Source organism: Ambystoma mexicanum, chromosome 1q (assembly GCF_040938575.1).
Source record: "Ambystoma mexicanum isolate Mex_15411 chromosome 1q, UKY_AmexF1_1, whole genome shotgun sequence".
Classification (NCBI taxonomy): Eukaryota; Metazoa; Chordata; class Amphibia; order Caudata; family Ambystomatidae; genus Ambystoma; species Ambystoma mexicanum.
In genome coordinates, this window is record NC_090922.1 from 1,112,653,654 (window position 1) to 1,112,667,745 (window position 14,092).

The 14,092-nt window shown below is 42.3% G+C and overlaps 1 protein-coding gene across 3 annotated transcripts in view; it reads left to right on the top strand.

Annotated features, from left to right (window-relative positions):
- The window catches only part of FNBP1L (formin binding protein 1 like), a 1,167,050-nt gene extending 1,153,593 nt beyond the window's left edge, over window positions 1–13,457 (top strand). For 2 of the 3 annotated variants that reach the window (XM_069641836.1, XM_069641838.1), the window contains one exon: window positions 7,607–13,457. In XM_069641836.1, the coding sequence (XP_069497937.1) occupies window positions 7,607–7,785 (179 nt within the window). In that variant the 3' untranslated portion in view covers window positions 7,786–13,457. The remainder of the gene's footprint in view (window positions 1–7,606) is intronic. The other variant, XM_069641837.1, reaches the window with a different exon arrangement.
- Window positions 13,458–14,092: the final 635 nt, after the last annotated feature.

The following is a 14,092-nucleotide window of genomic DNA, read 5'->3' on the forward strand; positions in this document are numbered from 1 at the left end:
CGGTCATTGCAGAAATCACGCACATCACACTCCCACTAGAGCCTGAACCTAGTCTCTTGGGCGCCCTGGTCCCAGGGATTTACCCACGCACAGGCCCTAAAGCTAAACTGCTGTCCCAATGCCTGTTGTCGGGTAGAATAGTGGTGGCCCGCACATGGAAGTCAGTGGAGGGCCCACTCCTGCCCTTGTGGTGGGTGAAACTGTGGGATATACTCATCGCGGAGAAGGTGACTGCGGTCAGAGCAGGCTTTCTCCACCGCTTCCAGAACATTTGGAACCCGGTCCTCGAATTTGATCGAGACTTTCCAGCTTTAACATACAAACCTCAGCTGGCCAGGAGGGTCCTGGAGAGCTGGCCCGCTCTAAAGGGACAGGGACAGGAACAGGAGGAAGGGGAATGAACTACGGGATGAACTCAGGGGGGTGTGGAGGGAGCAGTACTCTCGTGTAATAATGCATACTGAATGTTGACCGCAAGTGAATGTAATATTTTCCTGCCTTGTTCAAAAATAAACATATTTAAAAAAAAAAAAAGGTAGTAAGGAAAGGTGACAGGAGGTAGGAGTAAAACTTATTATAGTGACTGCTACTCTCTTAAACCATACTCCCTTCCCAACCATATGCTCACCCACCTTCCCCTCTAAAACATAGCCATCTGTCGGGTATGGCCTGGGCAGATGGGAAGGACTGAAAGCTGAAGCTGGTGTCTGAAGGAGCGAGGCCGGGGGCATGCATCTGGCAAAAACAAAGGGGAACGTTTTGTGCTACACATAGTGCTCACAGCCTGAAGTGAGAGGAAGTAGCTCCTTCTTCCTCAGTTCCAAAACAAATATTGGAAAATAAACCCAATTCAATCATTTCAAATAAGGATCTATGTAGGGGAATTTGAAAAATAAAGAATATCCTCAACAGGATTAATCAACAAACATATGATCAGTATACAAATCTTCATAAACATTATTCACCTCATGAGGATCCATATATAGTGGTGAAACGCATGTAGAGGCTTCTCTTGACTAATTTACAGAATTATCTGTTGAAGAAAGTACACTTTGATTTTGGATGAAAACTATGTATTGATTATCACAAAATAAAGCAAAAAAATAAACAAAAAATTGAAAGTTTTACCTCCTTGCTATACTATTACTGTTGGGCAAACACAACAGTGAATCTTGAGTCAAGCGACAAGGAAACCAAATATGATTATAAGAATACTCGCCAAGAAACGCAGCGATTGTTTGCCAACACATTGACATAGTGCTCTGTTTCAGTCCCCATGGGACTAATTATCCCAAAGGTATGGTGGGGCAACTATGGTCTAGTAGTATAAATATCACTGTTTAATAACTTTCTTTTTACAGGTAACAGTTAAGGTTGCTTTAGAGACCTTCACTCATGAATTATTTGTGTTTTTATATTGTAACAAGCTGAAAAAAGTTAAAGGTATGGTACGGTTTTTTACCTTTTAAAATAAAATCCATGAAAAATCTTTGTTAAATGGATGCAGTGGGGAAGCAAAAGCTCACACATTTCAGTAATGGTTCTCAAAGCAACCATAATTCCCACTGCCATCCTAACAGAACCAGAACTATTCCACCGCCATGCATAAGTCGGGGTGCAGTAATGTTTGCATTTGAAGCCATAACTGGTGAATTTGTATAGTTTTGTTATTTTATTCTGCAGCATCAAGTCCTGTTAAAGGTTTTTCACTGAATATTGGGGTGGGTAGTTGGTCTGTTTATTTTTGCGAAAATAGCCGTTAAAACAATTTGTTTAGTTGTAACAATGTCTTAACATTGCAAATTGGCGCTTTAAAAAAAAATGTGGTTCCTTTCTAGGGGCCAATTACAGTGTACAGGGTATATTGTAGTCTTAAGAACGTTAAACCTGTCCTACTGAGCTAAGCACGCTATCTGGACCTTGAATAACCAAGATGTGCCAGGCTGTTAACTTCTATTGTTCTTTTTAAATACCCCTATGGCACGGGGATGCATTGTACCAATAAGGGTTCCTGGCTGCTTTATATACAATCCGAGCATTTTTGAGAACGTATGGAAGACTACAGGTCTTTGGACCTCATTACAAGTTGGGTGGAGCGGGTAAATGCGGCGGTATTACCGTATAATGCTGCATTACCACACTGCCCAACTATGAGTTTTCACAACACTCGTTCTAATATTAAAATGTTCGTAACCATGGACCATATATGCTTGTTCCAACAGTCTAAGGATTTGTATATCAGGATAAAAAGACTGACACACTTGTTACTCCGTTGGGGCCTTAAGGCCACTTTGTTTCTTGCTTCCAGATCATTTTAAGAGGTGGTCTGTGTGAGCATGCCCAATCCTGAATATACACACATCCTTAGGGAATTATATATATTTATGAGGCTTGTGGAATCTGCTTAGATCACATGCTATGCATAGGCCAACATCTAGTCGAAGCTGCAGAGTATTAGTGGTTTTCGAAACTCGCCAAGGGACGTCGACGGGGCTTGCCAGTAACACTATCCCTAGTGTGACGTCCACTGTACCCATGGTTCTTCATGTGTCGAGGTCCCTCAGATTGTTTTTTTTCCGCCATCGTGAGCGGTCGCATTAGGCAGAGTTCAATTTCTTCTAACGCCATTTTCTTATGCAAAGTTTAAAATACAGTTACTCTTTCTGTCCTTTTTCGCCCATCGCTGTGCTCTCGACACGATGAAGAATCAAGACAAAGGACAAGACAACCATCGGACAAAGTCAACGTTCAAGGGATCCATTTTGGTCTTGGAAGGCCAAACAGGCCTAGGCCCTTACAGTAGGGAGAGTAGAGGGGCGGTCATTATACAATGTATTTTCCCACCCCTTTATCACCCAGCTGCCTTCCCCAGATATGGATAAGACACCTTTCTGCCCATCCTGTAATGGGAAGTTTCTGTGGATCGATAAATCGCAATCACGACAAAGGGCACTGCTGAGCTTGTAAGCTCTTTCGACTCAAGACCCTTAAAGATCGCAGAACGAAACGCTGGGCCCATCACGCCATGCAGGCCGAGGGCGCCATGGACGTGGAGGGAGCCTCCAGTGACTTGTAGCTACGCCGCCTTTTCGGACGGCGAGGTTGACTGGGAACAGTCACGTTCCCAAGTGCTAGCCCCGACCCTGGGAGAGAGGCCGGCAGCTCGGTGGTGGGGACTACACCTGGCAACAAGAGCACTCCATCTTCCCACACTAAACACACAACCCACGGCGATGTGTCGGCTCCGCCAGACAAACTCCGAGATTCAGCATCTTGGGGCAGATCGGTGAATTCCCTGTCCTCTGGGCACTCCAAGTAAAGGTCGCCTCATGACAGGCCCCTTAAAACAAGACTACTCCCATAAAACTCCTTCAACCAAACGTCGAAAGATGCGGGGGAGGTCCTTCCGAATGCCGAAACTCAACACGTTTTGTCGAAACCGGTAGGGAGGTCTAAAGATTCAGGGCTATCGCACCTGATTTAAAAACATTTCCCAGAAACCCTTATTAGAGTTTCTAATTACAAAAAATCTTCCTCTACTCAGCCCCAATCTTTATCCCTGCCTCCAGGAAAGAGGTCTCGCACTGCAGACCTTTATGACATGCAAGCAGACACAGAAGGGGATCAGCAGGAGGATCAATACTATGATGAGGATAATAATGACGATAATAATGACGATGAGTCAGAGGTTTATACTATAGACTCTCCAGTTCCACAAGACTCCCCTTTACCTGATTCCACAGTGGATAATCAGCTCGTGTTTAATGACCTCTTAATGAAAGCAGCTGAGCACTTCGGAAATGAGACTCACAAAACTCAGCAGGACAAGGATTTTGTCGAGGATATCCTGGGGGACAAAAAAGCTGTCACCCAGTTTATACCCATTTTAAAGTCAGTTCAAAGGCGGATCCAACCCACTGGGTGAAGAGGCGGAAACAGTTTTTGTGGTTTTTGCAGACAAAATTTACAAAGAGGCTCCGGACAAAACTAGAATGCGTCATGGAACACCAACCAGGTTTAAGCGTCCCAAGGCTATCCAAGAGGCCAGCGGAGGTCCTGCGGCAGGGGTGATCCTCCACCTCCAGCGGTGGAGGGATGCCTCCCAAACAATGTCAGCCCGCTACTTTTCCCCCTCCCATGCTTCCCCAGCAGCGGGGACGGATTTCAAACTTCACCCACGCATGGGAGGGAATAACCACGGACGGGTGGGTGTTATCAGCAGTAGCGGGAGGTTGTGTGGAGCCCCTAGGAATGCCAGCAAACCTCCCTCCGCGCCAAAGGAAAATATCAAGAGAAGAACTCATCTTGCTAGAAGAGGTCAACGCGCTACTCTTCAAGGAGGCCGTCGAGATTGTTCCATGCAAAGAGGTAAACAAGGGTATTTATTCAACATACTTCCTTGTGCCCAAAAAAATCTTACCCTGCGCCCAGTATTAGACTTGCAGCCTTCAAACACTTATGTAAAGCCACAAAAGTTCTGCATGACTACGCTACAAGAAGTAATTTCCCTGCTAATATGGGGGATATTACATGGCAACATTGGATATGAAAGATGCCTATTTTCATATTTGAATGCTCCCAGCACACAAAGCTCTTGCGGTTCAAAGTAGCAAACCAGCACTACCAATCCAAGGTGCTGCCCTTTGGAATAGCATCAGCTCCAAGGTTATTCACCAAGGTACTGGCGGTGGTGGCGGCGGCGCACTTGCGCAGGGAAACAATCCCAGTGTACCCCTACCTGGACAACTGGCAGATCACAGGAGAGACTCTGCATCTTTGCAAACTAAACACGCAAAGAAACATAGATCTTCTCTTCCAATTGGGCTTCTCGATAAATGAGAAAAAATAGTCTTGTACCAAACACATCAAAACAGTTCCTAGGAGCTGTATTGGATACAAGAACAGGCTTAGCCTTCCCATCCATGGAAAGAGTGCAGAACATGCTTCGGCAAATACCCCAGTATCAAGCCGGTCTCCATTTAAGCGTACGCAAAGCTATGCGTTTGCTAGGCAAGATGGCATTGTGCATATATCTAGTCCCACATGCACACATGCGACCAATGCAGGAGTGGTTTGCGAAACAATGGCCTCAGGCAAGTGGACAGTGGGACGATCTAGTGGTTGTTTCGACAACACTAGTACAGAGCCTACGCTGGTGGTCAAAAGAATCTGTTAAAAGGAAAACCCTTCCACGATCCGGAAGCGCAAGCAATTGCCACAACAGATGCGTCAATCTCTGGGTGGGGGGCACTTTACCTTCACCACACAGCACATGGTCTGTGGACCCAGGTCACCGCACAGAACCATATTAACCTGCTGGAACAACTAACAGTACTCAAGGCACTTCAAGCATTCGAAGTGCAACTGACGAACCAGTCGGTTCAGATTATGACGGACAGCACAACTGCAATGTTCTACATCAACAAACGGGGGGGGGGGGGCACACTCAAAGTCTGTCCAAGTTGGCACTGGAAATATGGAAATGGGCACTCAGATGAGGAATATCTCTATCCTCAAAACACGTTCCAAGGGTACTCAAAGCTCTAGCAGACTCTCTGAGCAGAGATCCATCCCCTACCAGAGTGTAACATGAGTGGCAACAAGACTCAAGCGTCATAGACCACATGTTCTCTGAATGGGGTTACCCCACAATAGACTTGTTCGCTACAGTAGAAAACAAGAAATGCCCAGACTTCGCATACAGGTTCCCCCAGCTAGACTCCAAGGGGAACGCCCTATGGATGAACCGGTCAGGGAAATTTGCTTATGCTTTTCCCCCGACTCTAATGAAAAGGATAGTGGACAAGATTCACAGAGAACAGATGACGCTTATCCTTGTTGCTCATATGTGGGCAAGACAGCCATGGTATCCACGTCTGCGCAAACTGGTGATGTGCGATCCCTTCAAACTCCCATACCTAACCAACATCCAACAAGGGGGAGCAACAGTGCACCCTCTACCACACTCAATGAACTTGGCAGCATGGCTCCTGAAGTCATAGAGTTCGGACACCTTAATTTACCACAGCGGTGTATGAATATCCTCAAGGAGGCAAGAAAACCAAACACTAGACACTGTTATTTCAACAAGTGGAGATTGGTAATTTGGTGCCAGTCTAAACAAATAAAACCCCATAGAAGGTACTCTTCACACATTCTCAACTATATGCTCCACTTGTTAGACTGAGGGTTAGTATTTAACTGTATAAAGGTCCACCGGGCGGCTTTATCAGCTTATACCACCTCTCCGAGTAAGGTATTGTGGTGGAAAATTCCAGTCATTCATGCATTCATGGAAGTAGTCAAGAGACTCCACCCTTCTATTTCAAACCCACCACCAGGATGGGATCTCAATGTAGTACTAGCAAATCTCATAGGGCCCCCATTCGAGCCTATGCAGAAGTCAAGCTTTAAACACCTGACATACAAGACTGCTTTCTTAATGGCTATTACTTCCATAAGAAGAGTTAGTGAATTGCAAGCATTGTCAGTGCAGGACCCTTTCTTTATCATACATAAAGATAAATTGGTTTTACATACTCATCCTAGGTTCTCCCCTAAATAAATTTTTAAATTCCATGTGAACCAATCTATTGAGCTTCTGCCTTTCTTTCAGAGACCAACTAGCTCATCTGAGGTAAAACTCCACACACTGGATGCGAGGACGGCAGTCCTTTACTACGTAAACAAGACCAGACCGCTTAGGAAAACAGATCAACTGTTTGTCTCCATAGCACCAGGCAGAGAATGAGACTGCATTTTTAAAAATGCCATCTCCAGATGGATAGTAAGATGTATTCAATTGTGCTATTCATTATCAAACAAGACGCTGCCCTTTACACCAAGGAGCACTGGAGCTACTCTGGTTTTTATCGCAAATAGCATTTGCAAAGCAGCTACATGGAGCTCAGTACACACCTTCACTCAGCACTACTGCATTGACACACATTCCAAGACCGATACAGAGGTGAGGCAAGCGGTTCTAAAACATTGATTTGCCGCTACTCCTTCTCATGACCCACCACCTTATCCTAACACTGATCACTAATCTATGCATAACCTGTGATGTAAGCAGATTCCACACGCCTCAGAAGGGATACATTACTCACCATAATCGTATTTCTAATGCGTGTATCTGCTTAGATTCACATGCGCCCACCCTTCCTCCCTTGAGAGTAGGTGCATAGATATTATGAGCTTTCTGCCTATATCTGCTTGGATACAACTGTACTCGTGCTAAACTTCATGCAACCTCATGTCAGAACAAAACAATCTGAGGGACCTCGACGCGTGAACGCCCATGGGTACAGTGGACGTCACAGTAGGGATAATATTACTGGCCTGCCCTGGCGATGTCCCTGTTCGGGTTTCAAAAACAACTGTAATTCTCTGCAGCTTCCACTAGATGTTGGCCTATACATAGCATGTGAATCTAAGCAGATACAAGCATCAGAAATATGATTATGGTGAGTAATGTATCCCATATAGGACAAATATGCAGTATACATGAAGTTCCTTTTTCTTTCCAAAGATTGTATACCTCTTACCTAAATGGGAGTGTCTAGGAAAATAATGAAGTTATTTGTACTTGCTTTAATTCTTGTAGGTCAAAATGATGGAACACTGGCAATGAAAGAAGGGGATGTGTTGTACATTATCGAAGAGGACAAAGGAGATGGCTGGACGAGAGCTCGGAAGCAAAGTGGAGAAGAAGGCTACGTGCCCACTTCCTATGTACAAATTACTTTAGAGATAAACAGTAAAGGTGCAGTAACCTATATATAAAACTAATTTGGCATCTCGCTGTGTCACCAAAAAACCCCTTTACTTTAGTGGGTTATCAGAAGGGCGTAAAGTTCTTGTTAATTTATTGTTCACCATGTGAGCTCGCCTGAAGGTTGGATTTAATTCAAAAATATGAAAGATAGCCATTTGGAAATGCCCTGGCTAGGGAGTACCTTTTGCGGTTTTAATCAGTGCGTCTTAGACACCAATCACTAATGCCTTTATTTTCTAGCTAGCTATTTCAAAACCTTTTTGGTTCTCCAATTTTAGAGTCTGCTGTTTTAGATTAACAGATTAGCCTGAATTTAAATCTACTTTTACATTACTTTCCATTTACTTCTGATGTAGGTTTCCATTGTGGGATAATTAAATGTTGAGCATGCTCTCCCTAAACTCTCTGTTGAAAAACGTTTTAAAGAATGTTTGCCACATATCAATTCTCGTTTTGGTAATATTTTGGCTTCTTCAGAGAAAACTTCCCACTAATAACCATGAAGTAACAAAATGCCCCCTTTCTGAGATGGTTAAAGAATGACTAGTTCTGGTCCAATTTTTAGTAACTGTATAATTAAGAACCAAGTTAAAGCTTTACCTTGGAGTTCAAGCAATTGTTTGATTGATCTGGCTCTATCGTAGCATTTTCCAAGCAATTTGCTTCCTAAATTTTGTTTTTCTGGTGCTCTTTTTTTTTTTTAAATTGGGATACAGAAAATGTCCTGTTTGAATTCTAAAATTAACTAGTGCAGGTGAATAAACAGCCACCATTTCACTGCATGCTGTTTTTAAATAACATTAATGAATTGTCGAACATTAAGCCCAATTAACCAAGCTTTGTTGAACCTGAAAAGCAGTAACTTTAATTGGTGCAATACTAGGGACCGAAAAGACTTTGAAATCCTACCCACATGACAGACCTGATTAGAGGATCACTACACAAACTGCAGCAAACTTTAGTTGTCTTTACTGACTTGAAGAGGATACAAGGAAACGTCGTGCATTATGGCTAACAGCTGTATAGTTTGACATCTTTCTTCTGTCATCCCTTAAACAAGACTTTGGGGCCACAAGGGTACTTGGGCAGAGGAGAGCATTTGAATGTTTAAATTTGAACTCTGAGAATGTCAGGGCATTCATACTAAAGGGTATTTGCATCATGTACTAAATGGCATTGGGTCGTTCGTCCTAACACACTACATCATGTGTAATGTGATTGGTCGATCTTCTGCAACCAATATTAACAGTACTGTTTTGCGAAGTGGTATATATTTTTTATGAAAAGAGGGACATGATCTCTCCACAACACCGCCAATTGCCCATCACCTGTACCCTGAAGAGTGTGCAGCAAGACTAGAACCAGCCACATTACTCCTTAAAGCACATGGGTTATATTCCACCCTTCCGGTAAGCTATGCAGCGAATGCAGTGTTTTGTTCTCATTGTGCAGCATAGGATTGCTTTGCAACAGCCCATGCCCATATTTAAGTATTCCTTACATGTAGCGATTTTATTCAGCTACCGTAAGAAGGCTTGCCATATTTGAACCCTGTTTAGTTAGGCTGCATACAGTTCACAAATAATGCAGACAAGGTCTCACTGCATATTCTACCAGTTAGTTCACCATCAATAGACATGCGGTACACGCTGGGGAGGGCGTATGGGAGGGTGTATCTTTTTAATCCATTATACCCAGCTCTTAAGGTCTTCCAGTTGACTAAAAAGAGTACCCTGTTGCTAGTTTTCGCCCTCCCTCGAGAATTTATCCTCCACCATTCAACTGATTTAGCAAGGCTGGACATTTATTTTTGTGACCAGTCCCTGTGAAAGTATGGGCAAGTGTATCTGGGGTTAATTAGGTGTTTAATAAAATCCTTAGCGCTCTAAGGGTAGGACCATGATGGTAGACAGTCAGGATGCTGTAGTAAATGCCTACAGCGGATTAGCAATGACTTATTCACACCAGTCTACCAGAACGCGACATCAAAAGATCCTCTACTATGTCAGAGTAAAAACGATCAAACCTAGAAGAGGTTCTGTATAAAACTGCACATATTTATAGTAGGTACTGTGGCACCTTGACCCTTAGATTGCATTATTGGAGAACAATACAAAGGGTTCTGGTTATGTACTATTATATTGTATGTAAAAACATGTAACCTTGGTTAAAATCTGTAATTTCTGATCAGTACCATTCACGTGGAATAAGGGACATATTTCACAAGTATGACTTCATGCCAGTGAATTACAGACTTTGAAATAGCTGCTCTTATGTGCAAAAACAATAAATAAGGAGATCACATTTTTGTTTTAGATGTTTATAGATCTAAATTCCATTTTTAGCTACGGTATAAAAAAAAGGACGAGGATTGACCCTGAATTTGATATTTCTATGCACAAATAAAATTCCTCAGTAACCAACACATGACACAAGGTTGCTATTACACAGTCATCTTGTGCATATTTTTTAAGACCTTCCCAACACGCATCATCTAATGTGTTTGCTCTGGGCATGGCAACGGCACATATTCACTGACGCATGTAATGGTCGAGATCATGCTAGGAATTCAACCTCCTGGTTCCAACTCGTAAATTTTGGCTGTCTTCCTCGAATATATGCCCTTGTAATAGAATAGTTATTTAGCTTCGTAATGTAATGTGTGCTGCTGCTCACGCAGTACACTACCGACTGCTCTACTTGCCCTTCTCGGGTTCTAGATTCCTCAGTCACTCACCCCCGGAGGGGGCGTGGCTTATGGTAGAACCGTTTGAGTGGTAGGCCTCTTGATATTGACACTGGGGGACATTAGTCTACATGGTTAGGGTGCTTTTACACACTGCACATGTAGCTGCACTTTCAGTCGAGCTTTTCAAAGCAAAGCTATCAAAAACCAGTCCCCCTGCATCTGACAACCTGCCTTTTAAAACAGCAACTTAAAAGGGTAGAGCACGTTCCCTGACACCAAGCCAACCCTTACTTCAACATACACCTATATTTGATCTAGTCGTTTCACCACTGAATACCAAATATTACACACACGTATTAGAATTACTACTTTTAATCAAGTATTGGAAAATAAATGATGATCCAAATGGAGCCTTACGATCTGAAATCTGGGGGTTGTACTGTGCATTCCTGACTTGCTTTCCTGTCTGAATCAAGCTAAATGCATGCTGAGGTGTCGGGTGTTCTTATCCTGGTGCTGGTGGTCTGACGGGTGCATGCTGTATGCATGCCTGATCTCTTTATGCAAAATGTCCTGGGTACAATGGAATCTGCACATTAACCAAAGTATTTGACTAATTTCCAGTCTGTTCTAACACAAGCAAAAACGAGCTCCGTTACTCATCAGTGGGACTTTGATGGGGACTATAACTGGTGCAAATCAGAATTGTAATGTTGAGGTTGCAGGACCGCCACTGGTGTAGGCTTCTAATCCTGCCGAATGATGGATGCAACGCAAGTACGTGTTCCTTATTGCTCAATGGGCTTTTCTCGCTTCTAAAGGGCTTTCTTAACGGTGCTCTTTTCTTTCTCCTCTTGGACTGCAGGTTCCTGAAGAGGGTTTCTGAGGAAATGGGCGAGATGTTGAAGGCAGTGACATGCATCTGCTCTTAGGGCAGGGGAGTTAGGCTGTGAAGCCCAGAGAGCGGCAAAGTGCATGGAATGCATGCATGCAGACAGACAATCCACTAACACCATTTGCATCTTCACCTATTGCCTTGAATGTGCAAAAGCTTCATCTGCACACCATGCAGTACAAAAAAAACTAGTAGTGTCCCAATCTTAAAATTTATTTTTTCGCAAGTGCAATCCTTTAGTGTCCGCTAGAATTTTGACATCCCATTATATATATTTTTTTTAATTTGGCTATAGGTTTCCACTTTGTACCTTGTGAATGTCTGCCTGTCGCCCACATGCTCGCCCTAACTTCCAATTGCATGTCTAGATTAATATAGCTAGATTCCTATCTGGCATGCCTCCATCACCTTTAAGTATTTTCTTTCTTTCTCATCATCTCCCTCATTTTTATTAAAAAAAACTCTCGTAACACATCTCTACACATTTGTTTTGTGGTGTTGCTATGTGTGTTTTTGCTGCTGCGTCTCTTCAGCCATCTTCTCTGACAACAGCTTTTTGCATTCCTGTGTTGGCATCATTCATTGGCGGTGTAACCCCCATAATTAATCTATGGATTAAGTCATCTCTAGCCTCCCATGCTCAGTGCTATCAAAAGATCAGTGAAAAACGTGGATCGCCTTCAGCACTTCAGAAATAGAAATGTACAGCGAGTCTTGAATCTCCGGCGCAATGCAGTGAATCTTCACCATCTTAAGACAATGGACTTGATTAAAACAATGGACCTTCTCAATATCGACTAGCTGCCGTTCAGACGCTGCCTTAAACAAGAGTGCCTAATGAAACTGTTGATTGCCAATACTACCAGTACAGCATGCCACAAGGGCTTTGTTTATTGGTTCAGTATGTTTTTCTATTTACTGTTAATCAGTGGCGACATACGTAAAGCTCTAACTTTTTTGGTGAGTGGTGCATCGTATCTGTATGCATTTTACTTTACTGAATGTCTTTAATAGTACTTTATGGAGAATGTATCTTTAATTGTTCCTTAATTTTGGGCTTTGAAGCAAAATCTGTTTGATACAGTAATTAAGTAAAAAGCTTCACAGTGTAAGCCAGATTTAACATGTAAAACTTTGCAATTGTCTTTGTGCACTTTTATTTGTCAAAATTGGAATTGGGATCTGTTTATACTTGTAAATATAATCATCTGCAAAGACGGATTAACTCACTTGTGTCCGCAATTCCACACTAGACTAAGGTGATAAGAGTGGGTGGGTGCGTATCTTTTCAAGATACGCAAACTCTGTGATTTACTGTTTGTATGGATGTGCCTATAACACAAAGGATTGGAAACAACATTCAAGTATTTTTTTCAGTGTTATTTGCAATTGTATTATCAGTAAACCTAAACCCAAGAGTCACTATTCTGAGTCTTTCTCATGAACTATGTATACCACTATTGCACCACTGGCAGTGTACTATATTTTGGAGGGGTGGGCGGGGACTGGCAAAGTACTATCACTTTTAGATTCTGGATCTTGTATACAGGGGTTATTTATATAATGTGATTGTATTCATTACTGACAAACTACAAAATGTAGTTTTCTGTTTATTTGTTTTTTTTTAAACTATAAAATTGTACGTGGCTTAAGTTTCGAGTGTTCTGGACCAAGCAGAAATGTATGTTTCTTCATGTCCTCCCCTTTCCTTGGTGGCTATGTATGCAGATCAAAATTAGAACTACCCTGCACAGGATTAATGTTTTCTTAAGCTGCCTTTTTATTTGAGGTGATTGTAAATCTGGTCCACTTGAGAAAATGTTTTCATGTTCTGAAATGATACAACCTAAGATGAGGATTATTGCGTACCGTGAATGTTGGTGGTGAAAGGTTAAAAAAAAAAGTACTTGCACATCTCACTATAAATGATTGTTCTGACAATTGGAACATGTGAGTTTTCTTATTTTAATTTTTCTGTCTGTGCATTTTTAATCTGTTTTGTGTACTTGTTGATTATATGATAGTAAATGCTTTGTTTAAAATAGTGTTCTCTGTTGAGAATATTTTCATGAAATAAAAGAAAAACTTCATGATCACTTTGGAAGTGCTATTTGAGTTTCAAAATCCATATCTGCATTGTTTACAGCTTTGCTTATTTCGTTTGGCACATACAATATCCCTTTCAGGTCTTTGTAAACACTAAAGTCAAGAGAAATGCTTTAATATGTAATGTGTGGTAAGTATTTGAAAATAACCTGGTGAATATGTTGAACATCACTAAACAAACCATTGGTTAACCATTGAGCTGTCAGCCCCTCGCTTTAATGCAACTCCTTTGGCAGAATTTTAGGATGAATGTAAAGCATCGCTTGGAGTTAATTGAATTCTGTGGGTGTTCGCCTCCAAATGTACGCAGACAGTTTTTGACACCTGTATTTCCCTTCCCTAATCTTTCATTCCCTGTTGGATAGCCTCCTTCCGTGAGGTTGCAGTTCTTGTTCAACATCAAAAGGTTCTTTCACTAGCCAATGTGTTTTCCCTGCGGGAACACTCCCCTTAATAATGATGCCGGCCCAGAGACTAAACTGTAAAGTGTAAAAGGAGGGAGATCAAAGGGCTATACGTAGGGTCTTGTGGGGTTTATCTGGCATCAGTATATGATGAGTGACATTTTCTGCAGACGATCGGAGCAAAGCCAAATTCGTCCATCATTGGGACTTTGAGGTCTAAT